Source organism: Phalacrocorax aristotelis, chromosome W (assembly GCF_949628215.1).
Source record: "Phalacrocorax aristotelis chromosome W, bGulAri2.1, whole genome shotgun sequence".
NCBI lineage: Eukaryota > Metazoa > Chordata > Aves > Suliformes > Phalacrocoracidae > Phalacrocorax > Phalacrocorax aristotelis.
Window position 1 is genome coordinate 1,679,831 of NC_134310.1, and position 25,170 is coordinate 1,705,000.

Here is a 25,170-nt window from a genome sequence, read left to right on the forward strand (position 1 = left end):
CAAGGTGCAGGTGCCCATATGTTTGTTGAGCACTCCAGCGTTGTACCCCACCGCGTAATCTCTTCGCGGCTGCAGGCGCGTGGAGCAGTTCAGAGCTCCGTGCACGGCGTAAGGCATCACGCAGGCGCTGGACCCGCTCCGGTGACGCTCCGAATCTGCTCACAGGCTGAAGGAGAAGTCACGCCTCTCTGCGGGTTTGTAGGCAGTTGTTGCCTTCTGCATGGTGATAGCGGGGGCTGTGGGAGACGGCCGCGGTTCCAGCACGGCAACAGCGGGAAGGCTTTGGCCAGCTCTGCTTCCATTGAAAAAATACTTTTCCAGCAAATCCACAAATGCAATAAAACTGTATTTTATTATTTGCTCTTTGTAAATGTTTATTTCCAAGAACAATTTTCATCTTGCTAAGCTCTCAATTTCCCAGCTGAAGACCTAGGGTATTTTTGAAAATGCATCTTTTTCACTAGCTAGAGCTTGCATTTTTATAGAGCTTCATGATACGTGTTTTGGACTGAGTTACTTCTTTTTGTCTGCGGCTGAGATAAAGAATTAGTAGTTTAAAACAATAACTACATGTTCCACTATGATCAAGGAATTAGATAATCTGGCATGTTTGCTTAAGGGGTCTGTATCTTGGGGCTTTTATAGGGCAGTATTAAAGCCCTGAGCCTTCTTATTATGCCAATACCCAGAAGATTGCTTTAATGAGAAGTAAAGGGCCTTTTTCCAATTACAAGGGAATAACTGTATTAAGTTCCTGTGTTATGTCAACCTGCTTTGATTTGATTACTGCGAAAGAAATGGATTTATCTGTCAGTGTTACTTAATTAAGCCTTCTCATTGATGTTTTGCAGAGTAATATAGTGTAGTTTGCACATTTAAGTCTAAATACAAAGAAAATTGGTCGAAAGCTAAGACGCGACCCCTGAAGATAAGGCACAAGAGCTATTGCTTGTCATTTTCTGATCAGGGTCCAGAACTTTTAACATTGGTGGAAGGACTTGAGCATTATATGGGCTCAGATTAAAGCAAGGTAAAGGGCAAGGAGTTTTCAGCCAGATTTCAGATGGCTGAAAATTTTGGAGTCTAGGCAAATCTTAGAGAATTATTCTGTGAGGTTAGTCTCCTAATCTCTACCCGGTGTAGTAGGTTGGGTTTGTAGAACGATGTCTGCATATCTTTAATGTCTGGCTTCCCCTGATGCATCCCCAGAAGCTGTCCCTCTCCCTGCCAGGAGTGTCCTTCCCACTTGGCGGTGCTTCCTCCTGCCTAGGCAGGACTTTCTCTCTGGGTTAGACTTGGGTGTGCCCAGGGACTCGCTCTGGGATGTTTGCAGAGACGAGGAATACCCCAGCCCTGAGGTATGTGTTGTTCCCGTGTTATTTTAGGCATCTGATAGTGCCCTCTGGTCATTGGCACGCATGGCTTGAGGGAGAGGTAGGGATAAAGCAGCAAAGAGTACCAGAAAGGACAGCCGGGCGGGAGTTCAGCTCACCACAAAGACGTAAGTTTAACTGTAAGCATGTAAATAGTTCCTTCCACGTCATTGGGACCGTGCAGCGGTTGGCCATGAAGCCAGTATTTCCATGTGCTGCTGGAACGTACTGGGTGTCTTTGGGAGCGTGTCGCCCCTTCCCTATGCCTGAAAAAGGGATTTTTGAAGAATACGACTGTGAAAAAGCACCGTGAGTGGGCTGAATCGGGTGTATCAGCCCAGCATACGTTTGAAGGGGTGGTAGCGGACTCTCAGCTGGAGCTGGGCTTCCCAAGGGAAGGGCTCAGCACCTGAGCGCACCCTTTGCCCGGGCTGGGGTGGGGAATGCCCCCTTCCCTCTCTGCTGTCCTTCCTGGGCACTGAGTGCGAGAGAAGGATGCTTGCTGCTCCAAAATGTGTTATTTTGGAGCCCTAATGTGTTATTTTAGGTGACGCATTAGAGTGCCCGTGACCACGGCATCTATATTCTTAAAGCATAAATAAAAATGTCCAGTGTAGCAGTCTGAAACCCTTCGTTGGCATGTAAATCTTGCTCCTAGCACTGGCCGTGAGCCAGCATGAGGGGCCCTGACAACGCATAGTATTTTTAGATTAGCTGACTTTTACGGAAGGCATGTTAATAAATTAAGTCTTTAACGGGGAGCTATGTGAACAACGCCTCCTTGTTGATGAAAGCAGGGCTCCCCAGGTGATGCACCACGCAGAGACCTTCGCTGGCGTCGCTGGGTCCTTCATCCTGGGTTTTGCACGTGCACGAGTGGGCCGGTGGGTCTTCACGAGAGAGCCGAGAGCAGGACGGGGCTGAGGCCAAGCCCGTGGGCACTGGGTTTATCACCTCTCTGGAGGTGGGCTCCGAGCTGGCGCCCGGTCGCCCAGGTGCTGTTCCCGAGGGCTGAGCTGTGCTGCTCGCTGGGGGGGGGGGTTGGAAGCTGTGCTCGAGGGTGGGATGATGCCCATCAAAGTCAATGGGATAATATCCACTGATTTTTAGCAGGCAATGGATCGGGGCTCTACAGAGTTAATTGCCTGTTACATAACACAAATGATTTTTAAAAATATGCCTAATTAACCTAATAGAATGGTTGATCTGATCTGTCAGGTAAATGATACACATTTTCTTTCTTTTTCTGGAGCTTAATTAAATATTTACCTAAGAGTGTCTTGTGCTATTAACACGTTCATCTGTTATTGAGATAATAGGAATTGTAATTGGGGGAAAGTATTAAACTATATAAATGCGTGGGGTTTTTTTAGTTTGGTGGGTTGGTTTTATTGTTTTTGATTTTTTTTTTTTGTTGGTTTTTATTTTAAATCTTGGAAATCAACCAGATTTGGTCACAGCACCCGTATTTTAAAGCGCTAATGACCATATGGGTTTCTCAGACAACTGAAGTTCTCACCGATCGCGGCCTGGGTGAACCAATGCACAGGTGGAAAGGGAGCCGCTCGCGTGCGTAGTCTTCGGCAGCGCTCTGAGAAAGTTTCTCTAGCCAACAAGACCAAATACGTATTTTTTCCAATTAGATTAAAGCTACTGTTTGTGCATGGCAAAAGGCAGGCAATGTTATTATTTCATTAGGATGCTAGTGCGTACACGGGAGTAAGTTGGAAAATAGCACTGAAATGTGCAATAATACTGTTATAGATCAATGTCAATCACATTTCCTGATATTTAACATACTGTAAGTAAAAAAGTAATGGATTTAAGCAGTACGGTCCAGTCCATCAACGTACAAAAGGATGTGCTTAATGTTAAGCATGAGTGATCTCATTTACTTGAATTAACATGAGAGTGAGCTGCGATTTCAGCGGAATTATTCACAGGCTTCCATTAAACCTGCGCGCAAGTGCCTTGCTGAACTGGTGTTATGTTTAGCCATTAAGTTTTTAGCCAAGTGGAAAGTCTCAGGAGACTCCCAACTCATCCTAGTAAAGGTTTCGTGGCGGCAGCGGTTGCGCAAGCGTATCCCAGCATACTCGGGCGCACCACGGAGGACCGCCTGCCTTCAGCGGCAGCGGTAGCCTGCGGAGTTGAGTTGGTGGGCTTCTCCCGGGCCTTGGTGCAACCTCGGAAGTAGCTACTAGTAGGTGCACATCACTGCTTGGGGTACCCGAGAGGGACAGCCCCGTGCGGTTGGGGTGTCTTTGGAAGAAGTTATTATGTCGGTCTTTTTGGGTTTGTTTTTTTTCTTTAGGCTCAGCATTTGAAAGAGCATCAAGCGTTACAAGGAAGCTTTAATAACAATAAACTGGTTGATTGATGATACTGGGAAAGACTTGGGGGAAGTGGAGTAAAAATAGTTGCATCAGAGAAGAAATACTGGGAATTGTGAAACGTGGCTAACATTTGTACGCGAAATGTGTCTGTGACCTGGTTCTGTCAAGGCAACTGTTGTGTTGCAGTCTAGCCTCTTGCGTCCGGCGACCTGGAGCGTGCCGCAGTGGCGGACTAGCGAAGCTCGCCTCGCCTTCCTGGGGCGGCTGTCGAGCTGCCCCTTCGGCGCACGGATAAAACGCGCGCAAGCGAACGGCAGGCTGAGACGTTTCTGTGTTTTGTGGCAAAGTTGAGAGGACCTTGTAGGAGTCGTGGCTCTTCGGTGCATGCCCTAAACGGCAGGTTTCACCACGTTGAGCACGTACGCAATGGGATGTGTTATTCCTAGAGACACCCTCTCAAACGGAGGGGGAAAAGGGTTCAAACCACCCTGAGACGGGCTGTCTGAAGTTCGTGGAGTGTCTCCCACCCAATGGTTGCAATGACTTTTCTATCAAACGATAGAGGAGAAGACAGAAACGCCCCCTCTGTGCTGGGCTTTAGGAACGTGCTTTTCTCTTCTTGAGGTACAAGTATGCGCATAAATGCTTTTCTGCAGCGGAAGCCTGGGTGAGGTGGTGAGAGGTACATTCACCCCAAACACGCCTTGCTTTAACTTTTAGTTTTCATCTGTTTTATCATGTTTTACTGTTTGACAATACCTATTTTTGTGCTGGGGGTTTGGATAGGATTTGAACTGGTACAGTACAGTCACTTTTTAAAGTGTCGAGAAACACTGAGCCGCTGAAGTAATTTTTATGTTCAAACCTCAGGTTCCTGAGGGTCCGGTTCATTTCTGCTGTGAATTTAAATGAGTTAATTTAAGCAGTGGGTCAGAAGCCACTACCATCGTAGTAGCCCTGTGCCTGATTCTTAATTAAAGGCAACAGGAGATTAATTTGAAACATTAATTTAAAAGTGCCTATACAAAAGGAAAGAATTATTGCAATAAAGCCTAAAGAACTTTTTTGTCCCTAGATGTAGAAGACAGAACTAGCTCAGGGTCCTGGGGGAATACAGGACATCCTAGTCCATCCAGGGTAAGTATATCTAATCTTTTTCCCCAACCAGACTTCCTGCATATGTAAATTTACAATCTTAAATATGGGTTTTACACCTGATTGTGTAGAAAAACGGGCATGCGAAGTTGGCTGTAGCCTGTCTTCTCTTTAAAATTGCCTTTTTAAAATTTTTTTATTTTTTTTTAACATTCAAACCTGATCCTGTGATTGAATTTGGCACCTGCTCCGCTACTTCTAACAGGTAGCGAGAACAGAGAACATTAATTAACCATTTTTTCTTGCCGGGCCCTACCAACCACCGCCGCCACCCAGGGTGCGGGCGTGGAGCAGAGGTGGTGTTGCCAAATGTTTAATTTTCTGCAGCTGGATTTTTAGGGATGGCGGGTGTCACCAAACCCGAGGAGGGGCCCAGCGCCCCCGCCGTGGGCAGCGCTCGTCCCCGTGCGGGCGTTTGCCGGCCGCTCCACGGTCTGAGCTCGGGGCAGCGAGGCCGGAGTGGGGCCTCCAGCTCTGTCCCACCACACCAGGGCTGCCCACCGGGGCCGCTGTGCCCCTCAGCTGCTCCATGCCTCCCGTGAGGGCGTTTCAAACCCTTCCCCTCGCGCAGGGGCTGGCAGACGGGCGTTTCGGCGCGTCCCCCCGGCTGCCGGCACCGTCCGAGCTCTGGGGCGGGGAGCACGGCTGGCGGCCTCCTGCCCGCCTCTGCTCCAGGCCCTGCAGAGGATGGGGCACGGCCCTCTCCTGCGCTCCCCGCCTAAGAGTGGGATCCCCCTCCGGGGAACGCAGATGCCAAGCTGCTATCTGGCACGGCGATACTCGGCGTTTGCTGGGATTTGCAAGACAGCTGGGCTCAGTCATTGCGATTGTGGCCGTGGACAGTTATCCAAATTCTTTAGACACCTCCGGATGGGGATGCCGCTCACATCGGTAGGGAAGCAGTGCTATTTCCAGCAGAGCAGCTGTGCGGTTCGCCCCGAGCCGCTGCCGCTCCCCAGCAGCACGGTGTGGGCAGCCCTGCCGATGGCCCTTGCGAGCAGCCCCACTCCCCAGCCGCAGCATCGCGGCTCCGCCCGGCCTCGGGGCTGGCTGCGGCTCGTGCTTCGGTACCGAGGTGATTATTCTTGTTTACTCCCTGCAAACGCGTGAAGTACCCTTACGCTGGGCAAAAAGTGGCTTCGCTCTTACTTATGCCCGTATTTAAACAGTTTGTTTAAATTGCTTTTTAATTGTTTTCTAATTAACGTGAAGGATCAGGGCTTGCGAGCAGCGCTGCCGGGAGCTCCGTGCCCTCGAGTATCAGTCTGGCGAGGAGAAATGCGGTTGCCCCGTTCATCCTCGGTCCGTCCTTGCCCCTTGGGGCAGGTCCTGCCCTCGGCAGACGTGACGCCAGCTGAGGTTTTAAGTGGACGGCTGCAGCGCTGCACCGCACCGCGGGCAGCCAAGGGGGGTCCCCCATTTACGGCGTGGCGGGGGGACCCCGGCCCCAGCGCCGAGGGAGGGAAGCCCGACACCTTTTCTTATTCCATCCGGCTTAGCATCCATTACGTCATTACTGCTCACATCTGTCAGTTTTATTTTTATCCCTTTTTTTAACTTGACACTTGTATTGCTTCCGAGGGAAAAATGTTTTGAAAAGTCAATTCTAAATTTGCACACACAATTATTTATGCATGCAAAAACTTGAATGTGAGTGTACAATTAAGTTTTGAGATATAAAGAAAAGAGCACGAGCCTGGGAAGAATTCTGGAGTTTCAATCAAGGCTGTGCATTAACTTGCAGTGTTATTCTGCAAACAGCCTGACCTCGCTCTCTTTCCTTCTTTGTAAAATGATGATGGTATTTCCATGTTGGGAGAATTAGTTTCTCGTGAGTTCTTCTGAACCGAAGAAACAAAACATTCCCTAACTGCTGCGCTTGGCCAATATTTGTAGTTAAATTTAAGATTTTTGCTGATGGAGTGACTGAAACCAGCAGGTTACACCAAGACTGTTTCAAAAATGAGGGGTCGGATCCTGGCAAGGATTTTATACGTCCTTGACTCTGCCGCTGTCGATCCCCAGGGAAGCACGGAGGGGGCGCAGGGCAGGAGGGGGCTGCTGCCGCACGCTAGCCACCCACAGAGGTGCCCGCACAAAGGATGGGTGCTGGGTGGGGTTGTATTTTTCAGTGAGGGGTAACTTTGCACGCCCACTGTGAAAAAAATTCTCAATTCTTTTTTATAGTCTAGCGTATGTATATAGCAGTGAGGTGATTAAGGCAGCAAATTACTACATAAAAACAGATTTCAAAAGCAAAATGTTAAAAGAATTATTTCTTTGCTGTTCTTGCATATGTTATGGGCAAGAAGACTTTAAGATTAGAGGGCTCGATGCTGAATTGCACGGCACGAAATTCCAGGAACCTCATCTCAGTCACCCATTCAGGGTTGTCCCCACAGCAAACCGAAGTCAATTACTAATGAAATAAAAAGTTGAAACAGCTTTAAAAATGGTCTGGAACACACATTGCTTCCAGCAGAATCAATAGGGGAAAACAATAAAGGGAACAATATTTCTTATAGCTGGCTTAAAACTTGGAAGGGAAATAGGTACCTGTAGGTTTTGAAAAATGCCGTTTCAACTTGTAAAACTGTTCTTTTTTTCCCGATTTGTTAACAGAACTATGGAGATGGGACTCACTATGATCATATGGCGAGCAGAGACCTTGGGTCGCATGACAATCTCTCTCCTCCCTTTGTCAATTCCAGAATACAAAGTAAGAAATCAAATTTCCTAACTTGCCCGCGTTGTTGAAAGTGGAATAAGTGAACCAGAAATAAAATTCTGAGGGCTTAAATCGCTCATCCTCATTTTGGGGGTTGACTCTACGTGGCGTAAGGGTGGGAACGTGGATTTCTATTTTTATTATTTATTTTTTTAACCTATCATGCAATTTCAAAAATGTACACCGATGATGTTTATTGACCAGCCTGTGTTTTCGTGCTGTGCGAGGGATATGGCTTTTGATGCAGTAACTGCAATATTCGCTGAAAGAGGTGAATGGTTATTTCCTAAGGCTCAGCCTTTCCCTTTCAAAGAAGCGGCCAGTTGGCAGAGAAAATAAGGACAAGCTCTGAACAGGACTTATAAAGCAGAAAAGGATGTCTGAAAATATGATAAATCCATGTTCACAAAAGGGAACAGCTCAATAACCGGTGAGGGACGCTGAAGCCATTGTTTGTTTTGGAGCGTGATGGATCGCTGCCTGCTGGGACCTGTGAGCTGCAAACTCCTGGATTTCAGGCGAGGGTAGTTGCAGCTTATTCTGCTTTAGAGGAGTGAGATTTTGCCCAGGGCGTTTGGCAAGGACCCTCCTTCCACCCCACACCCCACGACAGAAAGTTTTGACGCCCCTGAATAATCATTTAGCTCAGCAGCAAACACCATAGCAGTACGAAGAGAGGCTATAATTATTTGTAAGTGAATGATAGCTACTTTCTTTAATTATGGTTGATAAATGAGTTTGGTTAAAGTAAATATATGATGTAAAAATATTAGTAATGCTTGCGCTTGGCCAAGATCACACCCTTCTTCTGCAGTTGTCAATGAACTAACCAAACGCTCTGCTTTAAAGAATTGAACGCGAGCCAAAAAAAACATGGAGCTGTAGCTGCGATATATCATTCTTCAGCTCTAATATATGTCCCTAAAATATGCCTTGTCTTTTAATATTCGGAAATATTTGCGAGTTGTTTAACATACGGGACAATGTTGGCGCTTGTAGTCATTTGTATGTATTCACGTACAAAACACGGTTACAACAGTTTTGAAGGGCCTAACGTAAGCCAAAAAAAGCATGGAAATTTCAGCGCTCCCTTCTTAACTCACGCCACGGGGCTTAGGTAGTGCGCAGGGACACTTCGCAAATAGCCACGCGCTTCTGTGAAACCCTCTGGGCTGCGTGGCGCTTTCAAGTTTAACCTTTCATTCGAGTCTGTAGAACTTAAAAGCCTCTCTCTCCTGCCTGCCTGCCCTTGGGTTACAGGAAAATCTCATTCCTGCCTCTGATTGTTTTTGCCAAGCTTAGTGCAAATACCGGTTTCACTTGGTTCGAGAAATAGTTGTTTCATAAAACCCTGTTCGGAGGCACCCGGTTAAAGAATTAAGCCGTGCAATACTCTGAGTAGGAACCTGGGAACCCCTGATGTTTCTAGAAGGTCCCGCTCGCCACCGTCAGAGGGGTTTGCAGAGCCGTGGCTCCGCAGCCCCGACCTGGAGGTGTCCGCCCCAGCCGTGGGCGTGAGCCGGGCAGCATGGCGGTGGCCTCACCGCGCCCCGACGCTTTGGGGTGTTTTATGAAATTTGGTAATTCCAGCTGGAAATAAGACCAGCGATGTTCCTACACGCGCAGTCCAGCGACTAACAGCTTTTCACAAGCGTGCTATTGCGCAGTAACGCGCGTGTGCTGGTGGGACCGTCGGCTGCCTCCCGCAACCCACGGCGTTTTGCAGTCGTGCTTTACTTAGAGCGGGCTCTAAAATGATTAGATGTATTAGAGTGGGCTCTTCTCAGCGTGCCCTCTTGGGGCAGCCCTTTGCTCCCCAGTGCCGCTCCGCTCCCGGGCGCGGGGGTCGGTGCCGGAGGAGGAGGGATGGCCGCTGGATGCGCGCGCATTCCCCTCCCGCTCAGGCGTCTCTGAGGGTCCTGGCCGGGAGGGCTGTGGGGATGGAGACCCTTACCCGGCGCCGGGCCAGGCGCTGTGGTTACTGCAGAAGAGTGCGTGTGTGAAGCCTTGTCCTAACACAGACCGCTGCCGGTCTGCGCTCGTCGCATCCCTACTTGGGATTTTAGGAGAAATCCAAATATTGTGGTGATGAGCAATGCGTGGCGCGGTGTGCCTGGACGGACGCCGCCCGACTGCCAGCTCCTGGCTCCTGCTACTCCAAATGTGTTTTATCATTTCCCTCTTCCTGGCAGGTCTTTGAACTCCCCCAAGCAAAGGTCCCCGTCAGCTCTGGGGCTGTGCAGCTGGCACCTGCAGGGCCACACTGGAGTTTTGTTTCCATGCTCCTCTTGGCAACTGATAAAGAGCCTGACAGTCCTCCAGCTTCAACTGGTTCCATACTGGTGTATACCGTTGACTTGAATGGAGTTGCTCCTTATTTGAAGTGGTTTTCCAGGCAAGAAAGACTTTGTTGTTGCTGGGGATAGGTATTACTGACCGTACCTGTGAACCGCAAATGTTTGCAGACAGGGTGTGCTTAAACGAGGGCTTATACTATATTTTCAGATATTTGTTTTTAAAATATGTTTTTACGTGGCCAGTGTCAAGCAGGGAGCCCGTGCGTTCGGCTTTGGAGCGAGCCCTGTGGGGAGGAGCAGGGAGAAGTCGCAGAGCTCAACTCCTCAAAGACCGCTCGCGAGCATTCGAACACAGCTTGCTTTGTGCGTGTCCGCAGTCCCACTGCCCAGCTCGGTGTTCTGCGTTTCCGTAAGAGAAGTTATTTGGCCCAGCAACGAAAAGTGCATGGGCAGATAGCTGCGACGGGTGCGGCGCGTCGGCTCTCGCTTCTCGTCGCCTTCCCCGTTTCCAGGTGTGCTCCTTGGGAACGTTTCGTAGCCGACTACTTGGGGTATCGTGCTAGCACGTTACATCTTCTACCAACGTACAGTAACTTGCTTCTAACCCCTCTGTAGCTTAATGGAGCGTTTCACTGCGAGGATTAGATTGAGGTTTCAGGCGCTGCTGAAGAAAGCTGCTGGCTTATGTGGTGACCTTTGAATCTCATCTGGGTTAGTGGTTGATATTTTGATTTGGTTACTGTGGTCATATTGTGACAGCTGCTGGTTCATTATAATGCAGTTCCTCTCCTCCGTTTGCCTACCAGGAATATTTGGGTTTGCGTTGCTTCGAAGTGCTCCAACCGCCCTGAGCTTAACCCGGCACGCCGCGCAGGGTGAAGTGCGGTGAGCGCTGTGGGTCACCTGCCGCCGTCCGCCGGACAGGCAGTCGCAGGGTGCGGGAGGGAGGAACTTGCTGCAAGAGAAAACCTTCCCTGAGGTTTACAGAGCTGATTTAACCCGGTTTGTTAAATGCAGCAGAACTGAAAGATCAGAAGCACTTTTCTTATTTTGTTGCATGGGCAGTCTGTGTACTCCTCCCCTCTGCAGCTGATATTGCTGGTGTTTGCAGCGCTGATTTTGTGTATCTTATTGAAAAAGATCCTCTGCTCCTAACTAGAAGACAATATTTAATTTCTGATGTTGCTTTGAGTCTCTCTAAAAGGATGTAAGGTCACTGAGCGTAGATCTCTTCAGAGTTGCGGGAGCTGGCCCGCGATACAGTATGTGAAGACAAACTCTTTGCTCGTGTTTGTTTTCTCTTTCTGTTGCTAAACACAAAATGAGGACCAGATACAACGATTTCCTCTTACTTTCCCCCCAGATTTCTGCTTCAGGTCAGTGCTGCACTGCTTCGGGTTGTGCTCCTACACGCTCCCTTGCCTGACGGGCTTTTGGGAGGGCTGGCGCGCGCGCTCGCCAGAGGCTGGCACTCGTATCGCAACATAAATATTTTTTTTCCCCTCTAGTTTCTTCCCTTTTCCTTTTAAAAATCTCCAGGTCATCACTTCCCTCTTAGCATTGTTATTTCGGAGGAGGAGGCGTTTTCTCACGGTTGGACTGACCGAGCGGTGCCGGTACCGGGGGGCTGGGGCGGTGCGGGCTGCCCGCCGTGCCGTGCCGTGCCGTGCCGGAGGCAGGGCTCCCGCCCGGGGTTCCTGGGGAGCCCCGGGGTTCCTGGGGAGCCCGGCTGGCCGCCGGACCGCGGCACGCTCTTGGCGACTTGTTCAACGTCTTTGTGCTCAGATGGGCCTTCCTATTTATCTGCCTGCAGAACGCGCGGTATATATTTTGCAGGGATATTGTGAGATGTCATGAATTACTGTCTGGAAAACATCCCGAGTGCCTTCCATACTCCGTGCACATGCCAATTTTTAATATTATTTTTAATGCTATGATAGCACTTGTCTCTGTGCAAATATTGCTGTGGCGTTTGCTTTTAATCCGTACAGCTTTGATTCTGTTACTGTTATTATAAGTAGAACTGGAATTTTTGCAGATTAGTTAAGTTTACCCAACACAGCATTATAAAGCCTTGCTTTCAATTGCTAAACTATAAACATTTGGGATGAAATTTTCCATGCTGTGTATCTGACTCAGCCTGATTATTATTTTTTTAACCTTCTGCAGAAATGATTTCAACATTTCCTAAAATGAGATTACATTTCATCCTGGCAAATTTTTGATTTTCTCAGTTTGTGTCTGGCACATCATGAACATTAATTCTTCTTCACGCCACCTCTGTTATGTCAGGTGGCTTCGGTTCCCCTTTTGCAGCTGGGGAAGCGAAGGTACGTGAGGAACCATGAGGGAAACGTAAAAAAACTGTCCAATAATTTCCAGTCGTAAATTTGAAATGCAGGAGGAGGGTTTGATGGTCTCTCAGTTCCCACCGCTTGGGGAAATCGTGGCTGGGATGCTGCGTATGGGCCGTCCGCGTTCCGGGGACGCTCGCTCAGCAGCCGCTCACTTACCTGAGTGGTGTCTGCTTTTTTTCTTGTCCTTTCGTGAAGCCACTTCGGGTGCTGAAGGAGCCTGGCAACTCAGGGTGGACAAAAAACAAAAAATGACTATTGTATTTGGGAGAAAAGGTAAATTCTGTCTGACATACAGAAAGAAACGCATGACTGCTTTTTTAAAAGGCGGTCAAAGGTGAATTTGCAGGAATCACGGGAACAACTACATTCTCCAGAAAAATCTGGGGCTGTCTGGCTAGCTGTAGCGTTAACTAAGGTGAGTGTTAACAACAGCAAATCTGACTGTAACGACGGAAAAGGTCAAGAAAGGCCTTCAGAAATCAAAGAACTGCAAGTCCCAGACTCCAGTTCTCACTTAAAGTATTTCACGCTCGTGCAGCTGACACGAGCCAGCGCCTGCAGCTTTAGGAGGAGTCCCTGGACGGACGGACGGACGGCGCATGATGGACGAGGGCGCGTCATCTCATGGAGCGCTCTCCCAACTGCCGAGCACCTGGCTGTTCCCCAGCCAGGCGGAAAGTGTTAGGAGTGACCTGACCATACTTGTTTCCACCTGGAACTGAGGCCGTCCGGCGCGAATGCGGCAGGGATCCAGCGCTGGGGAGGGATTGGGTTCCTGGTTGAGTATGACAACTGCCACGTCCCCAAAGGAGACTGGAGTGTGGTGGGGCTGCACTGACACGATGGCCTTTGACGTGGTCATGGGGTCGCGGGTGGAAAAGGTGCGGGGGCCGCGAGCAGCGTGGCTGTTTCTGTAGATCCCGGCCCTGGCCCGGAGAAGGCAGGTCCCGCCGTGCAGGGTCGCTGCCCACGGCTTACCCCTGGGGCCGTTCCGAGAACGGTCTGAAAACCTGAATTCAGCTGCCAAGTTCGAGCTATTTGGCTTGTTAGGCGTGTTGTGCCTTCAGATCCACATCTGGCATCTCGGCTTTCTCGGTTCTGTGTTTTTATTCACCTCTAAACTCTCCTAACTCCCCTTACAACCGCTCGGTTGAATGCTGCGTGGATATACGTGCCCACCAGCCTGTGTTCTGTTCTTCCCATCCCCACGCGAGTACAGAAGGGAAGATCTGAGACAAATTTTTCAACCTAAATCCGGGAAAGGTACTCTGAGTTTTCCTTGCCAAATCTAAAATCATTTCACCAACCAAAATATCTCGTTTTCAATGTCTCAAAATTTTAAAAATGGCGCTAATCTGGGAAATAAATGTGTCCCCTTGCACGTTCTGAGGGCAGGGCACTGTAAATGTACCACCAAGGGCTGAATTACAGGACAGCAACTGATTTCAGACGTGATCTATTCTGCTCTTGTGGACATGTATCTAAATTTCCATGGAAGTTAAAGCTCTGTGTTCCTTCTTCCCCTTGCCTGGGACCAGCTGGACAGGATTTCGTCCAGCCTTTTTTTTTCTCTGGATTAGTTTTAGCGGTTTCTGCACAACAAAGTAAAGTGCTTCTGGATAACCCTGAGCAACAGTTCGAGTTTAGCTGTGCCGAGTGTCAAGGCTGAGACCTGAGGAGCTTCGACGTAGCACCTAAGATATCTAAGCTAACCACAACGAAAATCACACAATTTGCTGTCGGCCTTGAAAGATGTCTTATAAATGCTTTGTAGGAGACGCTGGCTCACATATCCCTTCTTGTTGTGGAACACGCCCGCCGCCTCTCTCCTGTCGCGCTTGCGTGTGAGCAGAATTAACAGGAAAAAATCCCTGCCGAAAAGAATTTTGCAGGTGTAGATGTAAATGCGTTACAGTTCCCAATCAGCAGTTTATACGTTTTGCAGCAAGTCAATCTCGCAGGCGCTGCCGGTCGGGATTCTGAGCTCCAGCATTCAACCCCAGCCTCTCGTACAGTCCCGAAGAAAAGAAATTACAAGGCCATTTCCATTTATTTGGGAGCAAGCGGCAGATGTATAAATAGAAACTGTAGACTGTGGCAATTAATGTCCGCGCGCCGAGCAAAGAATTGAAATATTATTTTGTACTACATAGTTTTCAGTGAAGTTTACATTCCATTGTATTTTGTTCTTAAACAAGCCCAAGCATTTTTAATAAGCTATTTTGCGCGACGGTGGTGTTCTGCGTAGCATGGCGCAGGCTAAAGCTGTGTGAAGAATTTGCGTTGAACTGCGAACGCAGTTGACCTGTATTTGGAGTAGAGATTGGAAGTCAGCAAAACACCGCCTGACGTTTTCCTCCCTGTAGGCGGAAAGGCACGTCCCCCTGCTGACCGTCGAGCCCTCCCTCCTGCAGCCACCTTCTGCGGGCCTGGAGGGCTTTGAGCCACCGTTGGGATGGTCCTGGAGGGGGAATCGGGGCGTGGAGCTGGAGCCGCGGAGCCTGTGCAGGCGTTGGGCGGTGGCTGCGACTGGTGAAGCAGCCGGCCGGAGCACAAGCGGTGCGGAGCTACGCAGGTTCAGCCGCGCGCCGAGGCTCTGGTTTTATCTGCTCGAGACGCTGGGTTTCGCGGCGCTGGGAGCACATTCATAGAGAAGCGGCTTTGAAAGTAACGTGCTTTGCGCTTTAAATGGTGCTGTAATGGTTAATGAGCTTCTGCCCTTTATACAGATGAACGTAGTTTGGCTTTCAAATACGCATTTGCTGCTGTTCTCCAGCTGAGCTGATATTAGTGGCAGAGGGAATTTGAGCTCACACCTGTCTGAGCATTAAAAGAAACCTATGAGTGACTTCCTTAACGTATTCATAGAGAGGAAAAATTCCATTTCTAGAAAAACTTGCCCTGCCAGGAAAACCCTTGGTAGGCATTAAAAAAATTAAAAAAGAACAATAACCCCACCATGCCCCCACCCCTCCAAAAAAACCCAGCCCACCACCAAAAATAGCATGGTTTGCAAATGGGTTACAATCGTCCTTATTTTCCCGAGACGTTTGCAGTCGCGCCATCAGCCAGCGCACAGCTAAAGGTAGCGGCGTGCTTCTGGGGGACACGACTGGCCTGGATGTGGAATAGATTTGCATTACAGCTGGAAAGTATACATGTGGGAAAATCTGTGAAACAAAACAAATTTGTTGAATTACTAGGTCATTTACATAGCTGCTCCGGTCATGGTCCGTTAAACAGGCAAAAACAATGCTTTTGTTATGCTCTCTAGTTAAGGCACAGAATGTGTAAAACAATGCCGAGTTAGCTGGATAATTAATAATCGTTTTGAGCCTGCACGTACCTCAAGCCTGACCCTCGCAGGGCAGAGGGATGTCGAGTCGCGTAAGGCGTTAGCTAAATAAGATCGACTTATTTTGTTAGGTCTTGGGGTGTTCGCCTACAGAAAGCGGATCGAGCTGCAGCCGTTGGGGCTCGGAGGTGGCTGAGCCTTAACGCCAGACTACGTTCAAGCTTAGCCACAGGCGGAGCTTTGGCTGCGCGCTGTTGGTCAAAACTAACTGCCGTCTGCATTTCCGTAACGGGTTTCTTCTAAGGCTTTGCTCTGTGTCTAAGGACATGTCCAGGAGAGACACTTATCATTGCCTTCTGTAGGAAGACGTGGGAGTCTGGAAGCAAACGGTCATTTTTACTTCTGTAGTTAGACTAACTTTAAATTTTTAATTCAAATTTAATTTTTATTAAAATTTTTATATTAAATGTTAAAATCTCTTTCTCGAGACGACCTCTGACAGCTTCTGTAATGACGTCTCTCTTCCTGTCCCCAGCCTTCAGCCTCCAGCACTGCTCTGGATTTAGCACGTTTGGTCAGATGCGCAGAATATACAAAATCAAATATAAAACAGTTCCAATGAAAATGATAAAAAGGGTATGACAGGAGGGTACAGTAATTCTCTACAGCATCGTGCCAATAGATACATCTTGCCATATGGTCTGAATTAAGGACAGCACCGGTTCTCACACTATGCAGGGCTGATGGTATACTAGGTCCGTGCTTTGATCCTTGTACCATGTGAAATAAAAAGATATGGAGCATGCATTTAACAGGAACCATCAGTACTTTAATTAGATTATATTTCTTTTTAACTAAAATCAGAGTCCTCCGATACGTCTCTTTATTCTGCGAACTTTTACTATGTGCTTGTGGTCTTAAGTGTATTCCATAGTTCTAAAACGGGTACAGAATGAGAAGTGACGGAGGAGGATATTCTGGGAAGCAAACATGCTGACTAAATGTGATAAAGAAGAAATTAGGCCAGCGATCAAATATTAAAAAGAGTGGCATTGCGTGTGTGTGTGTATGTATGTGTGTGTGTGTGAATTACCCGGAAAAAGCAGTTTTGATTAATTCTTGGATGAGGAAGCTATGTAAACAGATCAGCAAGAATTTAGTGACAAGCATTTTTAATTTGTTGTTTAAATACCTTTTAATTATGATATCTATATCAACATGTTCCTATCCTTTCTGCTATTTATATTTTCATTTTCATGTGTCTCTAGAATTGAGGATGCCTGTTTCTGGTTCACGTTGCCAGCAAATTTTGTTTTTCCAAATATACCTTCTAGAAGAATATATTTTTTTCCCTCCTAAATTTTAACTTGCACGTGAATCTCATAGCTAGCGGATTGATTCCAGAGCCAGTTCTGGCCTGGATTTGCAATTGGCGGAGATTGCAAATCTCCCGTGGTATGCGGAGCAGCACCCAGAAGGCAACTGAAAATCTGAAGACCTAAATCTGAATTCCTCCATGTTTCAGGAACTGTTACATGGAGAAGTTCGCAGGCGTCAACAGAAGTTGGCCCGGTGGCCGTAATCGGCTTAATCATTCTTTCAGTTAGCAAAACAAAACAAAAATTAAAAAGGAGGAAAGAAGAAACATGAGAAAATCAGCGAAACTTTGGAGTAAGTGTTGTTGACCGAGCGTTGAAGTGGGCTTAAAGCCGGGACGATGCTAGTAATAATTTTTAAAGCACTAAATTACCTGCTGAGAGTAAGGGGAGGTGCACAGGCGGAGCGGCGGCCGTATTCCGAGTGAGGCTTTGCGTGCTAGAACCTGTTTTCACAGGGAGTGGCAAGATGATGCCGGGTAAGTGCACAGCGTCAAGGGGAATTGGGACCTACTGAAACGTATGTGTAGCGAGTATATTCTGCACAGCTATGCTAAGAATAAATATGATGAAAAGCATACTGACATCCTAATACAGAAGAACAAGCATGGCAAAAAGTAATCGGAAGGGAGGCAGGCAAGAATATAAGATGTAAAACATCAAGTGCAGGGAACGTGTGGAATGAGGTTCAATGTTGAAAAATAATAATCTGAAAGCAAAGAGAGAAAGAAAGGAACAACTGTCCATGAGGTTAAGATAAATAATCATGAAAGATTATTGCCATGCATAAAGAAGAGGAGGTCAGTAAAGTAGGTTTTAGGACCTCTTAGAGATGGAAAAGGGTAATTTATTGACAGATGATGTAGACACTGCGAAAAAATAAATGGATTTTTCGCCTCAGTGTTCACAAAAGAGGATGGGGAACAGATGCCGGAATCAGATATAAATTTCCCAGGAGAGAGGCAAGAAATATTGAAGGAAATAGGGATTATTCCAGAATGGGTGATCACACGGTGGGTGAGAACATCAGTAGACGGATTAAGCTCTATAGAGGAGCCATCACAGAATTCTTAAATAAGAAAAGAGAAAGGACCATTTCATGGGGAACAACCAACCAACCCCCCCTCTATCCCTCGGTGTCCTCGACTGTCCACAGAGATAACCACGAGGGGAGCTCCCTGTTTCACCGTAGCAGCGCGATGCTTTTGTCCCGTAAGGACTTTACTGACAAGTTTTGTGTGTGACACTCTGTTTTAGTTATTTTAAAATAATTTTTAAAAGCTTAAAATGTGTTTTACAATGAGGAGCCCAGTCTCCACAAGACGTACAGCCCTGCGTGGACGGAGCTGAACTTGGGGCCATCCATGAGCAATCGCTCACTTGGGTCAGGAGAAAATTTTCATCACAGACCAACAAACACAAGGTGAAGCGTTTCCAAATGGTCCCTGCCGTTTGGTGCGTTCTGCCTCCTCAGAGAAGATCATTGATACCTTCTAGTTCTGCCAGAATAAACATATTCTTCATCTGATGGGAATGTTGATGTTGCGTGGTCTGATCTTCACGTTTGAAGGCGAGGTACTTCAGGTCATGCATCTGGAATGTTTTCATCTTAGTGGTCCGTAGGAGTATGTACGACCTGGGCATGTACGCCTCTGTTTCGTTGTTGCCTTTACCCTCAGCTTCAGAGTTGACACTCGGCCAGTCGGGAGCTGGGTCTATGAAGAGCTAAGATCCAAAGTTTTGATGTTCTTTCTGAGCCTCCTAATTATCTGGAAGCACGATACTCTTGTTGGCACGGTCTGCAGTGGATGAACTTGAGTGAGCTTCACGCTTTTATGAGTGACTGAACTTAAATGTTCAACGTAACAATGGAGTTTCGTCTTGGCCATCTTGCCGGCCTCATCCTCGAGCCTCGTGTTTCTTCAGAGGCATTTTTACTTCTACAAATTTGATACCAGAGGTTCTCATGCCTCTTCTTGGTCCAGATTCGTTAGTTTCTTGTCCTTGTTAGGCTTGGCTGTCTTCACAGGAATGACGTCTGAGGGCCTGGCACGCAGCAGCACTGAAGCTAGAGGCAAAATGAGATGCTTGATTTCCATTGAAAAGGCAAATGTGAAAACTGAGGGAGGGAACGGGTGGAATATTTAACACAGGCCAAAGCTATTGCAGGGCTGCGGACTTAAGACTTGTGGTCTTCTTCAGCATATACATTAGAAGAACATCAATTAAAATTTACCAATATTTGGTGAATTGTGGGACAAAACCCAGTGCAAACTGAAACTGAACTTAGGTTGTCCATCTGGCAGAGATCTTTAACATTTGGATACCAAGCTGATTCAGCAAAACACTTTATTTTTAAAACCTTGCAATACTTTAGAAATAGAATCCAGATCAAACAAAACTTCACATCCCCCAGGCAGGAGTTTCCCTCCAATACTTTGGATAGCTTTTGCAGAAGACCAAATCCTTTCTTCTGTCCCTTGAGTGGAGTCTTACCCTCTTCCCAAATGCAGCTGCCAGCAGATTTTCTCTGCTGGTGTCTCATCTCTGCAGCTGCAGGGCAAAGGTTCCAGCAGAGAGGCAGCTTTGCCTCCATCTCCTCTTCCTCCCTTGACCTACAGACTGGAAATGTCCTTTGTTTTTGCTGGTCATCCTGAGGAGACCCACCTTTTGGTACCTCCACCCTTCCTCTTCTGAGGTGAGGAAGGCTAATATCTGAGGAACGGAAGAATGGAGGGTGATGGATCTCAAGACACTTCTGACTAAATTTAACTAGACCTTCCTTTTAAGGATCTTCTCCCACCTGCTGCTGGAAAAGTAAAATATCTCGTAGATGCACTGTAACCTGGATAGTATTTTGTAATGCCTACTCATCCTGATGGGAATGCGCTTTGGCTTCAGTAGCCTTCTGTTGCACCACCAGCCTCTGAAATAATGTCTCTTGGGACGCAAGGGGTTGCAGAGGAACTTTGGAATAGGTGCTAAATTCTCTCATCATTGCCGTTTTGTGGATGGAAACACCCAAATGCAGCCAGTGGTTGAGCGTATTGCCTGTAGCCCTCCACTTGTCCAGGTTTAAATTCCAAGAGCTCCATGCTGCTCTCCTGCTCAGTGTAGTCAGTGTCCTAAATCCACTTGATATAATCTTAGTTTTTTAATGATGGAAATTGCAGAAACCCAAGAGCTTTCAAAGCATGAATGGCTACAGAAAGAAGTCGCATGTAATATTTCTCCTTTTTTTCTAAAGAGCGTTGGCTGATAGACCTATGGGTGTTCACTTGTGGATGAGTTGCTTTACAGAAGCACTTCGGCCTTCTGTTACTAGTGCAGAAATCGTCTCTCCATAAGCAAAATTGTCCATGTGTGTAACACACCCAGAGTTCCAGCCATCTTAAAATATATTCTGTGCCTTTTTGTCGTGGTTGGATTCAAGGCAACGGGGCTCCGGCCTTTGCATCTTGGAGCTTCTCTCAACTACGTTTTGAAAACTCACCTAAAAGGCGCTATTGAATCGTTTCTGCTTTTCTGCAGAACAGAGCAAGAAGCTTTTAGCACCTCCGGCGTACTTGGCTTACACACGCAGAACGTGCTTGGGTTTAGGTCAAGCTGGGGAGTCCCCTTCCCGCCCCCCCCCCCCCCCCCCCCCCCCGTGCTGGGGGCAAGCCAGGTGGAGCAGCAGGTTAGCGAGGCAATAGCAGAGATCTGTTTGGTAGGCTTATAAACGCTAGCGAAGCATGGCAGACTGAGCTGCGTCTTGTTTAACTTGATCGTTTAAATAGCCAGTCCCTTTCAGTGTGTTTTGTTTGACTAGGTTTCACCTCTTTGTACGGCAGAACTATTCTTTGTCGAACTTTGATATTTTTTTTTTACATGTGAAATGTTTTTGATCACGTTATATGGAGCTGTCATCGCACCCTGAACAGTTGCAATTTCTGTGCCTGCTCATGTGGTGCACACCTGTAACATGTTGGGAGCGGACTTGGCTTTGAAGCTAGACTTGTTCTCTCATAAGAGTCCACATATTTCTTCCATCATGTAATGAGATTTGCTGATGATACAAAACTGAGGGGAGCAAGCTGCACTTAAAAGAGAGGCAATATAAAATACAGCTTTGGCCACAGTCCTGCAGTTGGATCCGTGCAGGAGGAGTCCTGCCACGGTGCAGAGCCCTGTTGACTTGAACACGGCTCCGTGTAGTAATAAAAATCCGCTCGCGAGTTTCTGTTCCTATAGTTTATTTTTTTAACACGTTCAAGATTTTAAAATGCAGAGCAAAATAATTACTTAAACGTAGACGGAGAGTGAAAGTAAAAGGGGAGGGAAGGAAAGATGGGCTGGTGGAAGTATTTGAAAAAAGCTGGTGGTTCAGAGAGATGCCATGAGGTTGTTCCGGATGTCAGGGAGTGGCAAGTGCTTGTCCCCCTTTTCCTGACCAGGGACGGAGAGCAGCCAGCTGCGGGCCCGTGGTAGGAACAAGGGCGACGTGGGATCTCAGCAGGGTGTAAAAATGGTAAAAGGACTTTTTCGATTGAGGTCATGAGATGAATAAGGAGGGAAAGGGGATAATGTGAACCTGCCTCTTCTCTGATGCGTGAAACGGAAGGGAGACTCTGCTGACCACCGAAGCGAACGGGACCCTGATTCGGTTTTCACAGCCGGGGCGTGGAGTCGATGTGGGAATTCGTACTCACCAGGAGAGCTGCGAGCGGGCTCACGGTGCAGCGTCCTGTTCAGGCTGAACGGGCTGCAAGGTGAGGCCCCTCCATGTTCTGTGGAGGCTCGTGTTGCTGTTTAATGGAGAGAGACAGATCTGAGGGTTGATGGAAAACAGCACGTTTAAACCCTCACCCAAATACAAAACAGGTTTGTTTTTTCTTTTGGGGGTTTCTCCCCCCGCCCAAAAAAAAAGCTAATCTTCTGAGATTCATGAGCAAAGGTTGAATAAAAGTCAAAGGAAACTATTTTGGCGCTTTATAAGGGATGAGTGAGGCCACATCCGTAATCCTGTGCACGGTTCTTGTCACCTTATTATTAGAGCTGTGTAAATCTGGCAAGGATTTGTATTTGCCAAATATACCTCTGGCCTAGATTTGGGCTTATATTTGGAATTCAGGCCAGTTTTAACGCCTGTGCAGTTTGTAATTTTTGCCAGTTTTAAGCAAAATAACAGGAAGAAGGGTAATGAAGGACAGAGGAGTCAGGAAAGCAGAAAACTAAGAGAAGAAGGAACTAGAAAAAGAGAAGAAAAAAGGACAAAGGAATATGAAGCCCTTTCCTTCTTTTCTGCTTTTCCTCCAGCCCTTCCTTAAAATATCCTCTCTTTTCCCTTTCACATTTCATTGTTGCTCTCTCTGAATTTAGAAGGATTAAATGAACTCAGCCACTCTCTTCGGCTCTGCTTGGGCTCTGCCATTTCGGGTTTTTTTATTTGCAAACTTCTCCCTTAGCCTTTCTCTCATAAATTCCACCCCGCCCCCATCTTCATGTCTCTTCCTGTGCCCCAGAGTCCCTCGGTAGATGTGCTGGCTGTGAACACTTCCCTGGTCTGCATATCCTATCCTGGTGCGCTTTGATGTACGTGCATACCAGCAAGATTAAAATTCGAAGGACTGAAAAGTATTGCACTCTTGTTCATGAAATAAACCTCGCAAACAGGCTGGTGAGACAGATCTTACGTGCTGATGTTATCTCCTCCTGTACGTAGGTTAGGCGAAATAGGTGGAGATGTGCTCCCTGGCAGCGGAAAGCCCCACCTAGCTGACTTTCCAAAGGACTCCTTTGAGAGCGTAGGAGTTGCTTCCCCATGGGTTGGCCGTGTAGGCTGGTCCAGTTGGAATGGCCTGAGCGGCAGAGAAGCTGTGGCTTCCCCAAGGTCAACAAGAGAATCAAAGGCAGAACTGGAATAAAACCCAGCAGTGAGGTGCAGGAAGCCCAGATTCCGGTAATACTCGTCTCCTGCTTAAGTTTGTGATTTTGTATTACCGGGAGCTCAGAGTTCTAATGGAAGGCCCTTAAATTGCAGGTTTTAAGTATGGTATGAGCCTGCTGCTCCTCCTCTGTCTTGCTGATGGTCATTGTCCATCCGAGAGACCCCAGCACAGTCGAGTGCTCGGTACTGGTTATCCACCTTCCTTCAACAGCTCCGATGGGAGGTGTCCGTGCTGTGTGGCTCGGCCGCTGCCCAGCCAGCCCGCTGGCACAGCGTGGAGGGCCGGGGCCGGAGGCACCGGCTGCAGGTGTGGGCGCACAAAGAACCCGGCTCTGTATTGGTTTTCATTAGAGATGATTATCTCTAATCTCATATGGTTGCACTGGATGGGTGGAGCCGGTTTATTGCATTATATGGTTGCCTTCTTCAGTGATGATTCATTGATTATTGACACATCCAGATTTGGACGTGGCATGGGAATAATACAGGAATATAATGTGAGCATTGACGTTGAGAACTCCCTCGCTTGGAGGGGGGGAAAGGCAGGGAGGACAGGATCGCAGAGGGTCCCTTCTCAAGGTTGGGGGGGGAACGTTGCAAGGCTATTTGATCCGGTGACAAATACGAAAGCGGTCACAAGCCTTGAGCTGAGCAAAGGCCAGATGTGAAAGGAATTACACGCAGAAGTTCTCTTACAGAGAAAAAAATATCGGGACGCGTTAACGGCCAGCACTAGAACCAGAAGCTAAAAATAGAAACGTGTCGGTATTTGGAATAAATGTCCTGGTGAGCGGGTGGGTCACAAACGCAAACCAGCCCGGGTAGGTTTGCGTACATCCCGAAAGCTCGTCTCCTTTACGCGCCCTGGCCTCGAGCTCGCTGCGCCATCCACGCGGTCTCTGAGCGAGTACTGCGGACAACAGCGGAGGGGGCGCTGTATTTTGCTTTGAAAATACTCTCTTTGGGTATCTCTTGTGCGCTTTCGTGACTGTGCACTTCTGCCTTCCGAGGCACATGGAAAAATGCTACGTTTTCATAACTTTTTGACAACATCTGAACTTGCAAGACTCCCTTTCCCTCCCTTGCCAGTTTGCATTTCATCGGTGTTAAAAGCTTTGCTTCTCCCCTGCCCCCAGCCTCCTCCGGTCCTGCCAGAATACGCCGTGTAACCTAGTGCGCTCCTCTTGGCAGCTTTGGCACGAAGCTCGTAAGGAAAAGCAATCTCCAGGAGTAAAGCAGATACTTCCCATCCCCGGCGCGGGGCGGCGAAGCGGCAGGGGTGCGGCGCGGAGGAGAACCGCGGCGCGGGCCGGCTCTGCGGCAGCAGCTGATCCCTAGTTTTTAGGTTTTGAGATTTACCTGTTGTGCTCAGCGTAACAAAAGGAATGAAATCTCTGTAATTATACTGGAAGGAGGAGGAGATGGCGTTTTAGTGCCTTTGATCTGGAGCTGGAATAGGCTCGGCTTTTGGAAATTCAATTTGAAAGAATCCAACGCACGCATCTGCTTTTTGTACTGCAATTTCTTTTGAGCCAGAAAATAGAAATTTATTAATGCAAATGTGTGGATTCTGTTTGTCGGAAGAGAAGGAAGCCCTTTGGAAACATAAGCTGACTCTTTCTTTATAGCACTAGAAGATCTTAATAGGTATGATGGGTGCTAGCGTTACAGAGTTTATAGGCAAAGTTTTGTGCGAGCAAGCAGACAGCATAAAATGGTAGGACACCTCTGGGAGCATAAAAAATTTTGGGAAATATAATATGTGAGTATTTCCAAGGTACTAATGAAAAGAAGGGGGGGGGGGGGAATTCTCTCAATAAGCAGTTTAAAAACAAAAGCAAAACAAGCATGTCGTAAAAGCGCTCTGTGAGCTTGCGTGCAGTGGGAGATGGAAGGAGCCCGCGCTGCCCGCGAGGAAGCGGAGGGTTTATTTCAGTTGCTCTCCCGATGCCCAGCGTGCTGTAAAATTGGCTGTGCCTTGTAAATTGAACGTAGTCCAAAATTCGAGGTAGATACTTTCAAAACGTTACTTAAGAGATGTGACTTGTGTTTTTCAGGGCTTTGCATAAAAAATGAGAAAAGACACATTGGACAGAAAAGCGTGCAGGAGATGTACTTTGGCTCCAGTAGATGTTCCATCAGAATTTCCCCTGTGCACCTTTTTTTCCTATTCCCTGTCAAAACCTGCCAAGCAGGAGCTTGGTCAGTCTCTGAAATAACACCATATAAATGAAAATGTATATCTTAAAGCATATGTAAAGAAGCCCCGATGGTTCTGCGCGACAGCAGAGCACTAAAGCGAACCTGAAAGGTTTTGTTTGTTT

General features: G+C 47.6%; 1 protein-coding gene across 26 annotated transcripts in view; it reads left to right on the forward strand.

Annotated features, from left to right (window-relative positions):
- TCF4 (transcription factor 4) overlaps window positions 1–25,170 on the forward strand; it is a 240,176-nt gene that overhangs the window by 69,465 nt on the left and 145,541 nt on the right. For 22 of the 26 annotated variants that reach the window (XM_075077556.1, XM_075077555.1, XM_075077567.1 and 19 more), the window contains 2 exons: window positions 4,785–4,846; window positions 7,487–7,583. The exons of the other annotated variants lie outside the window; for them this stretch is intronic. In XM_075077556.1, coding sequence (XP_074933657.1) covers window positions 4,785–4,846; window positions 7,487–7,583 — 159 coding nt within the window. The remainder of the gene's footprint in view (window positions 1–4,784; window positions 4,847–7,486; window positions 7,584–25,170) is intronic. 26 annotated transcript variants of the gene reach the window in all.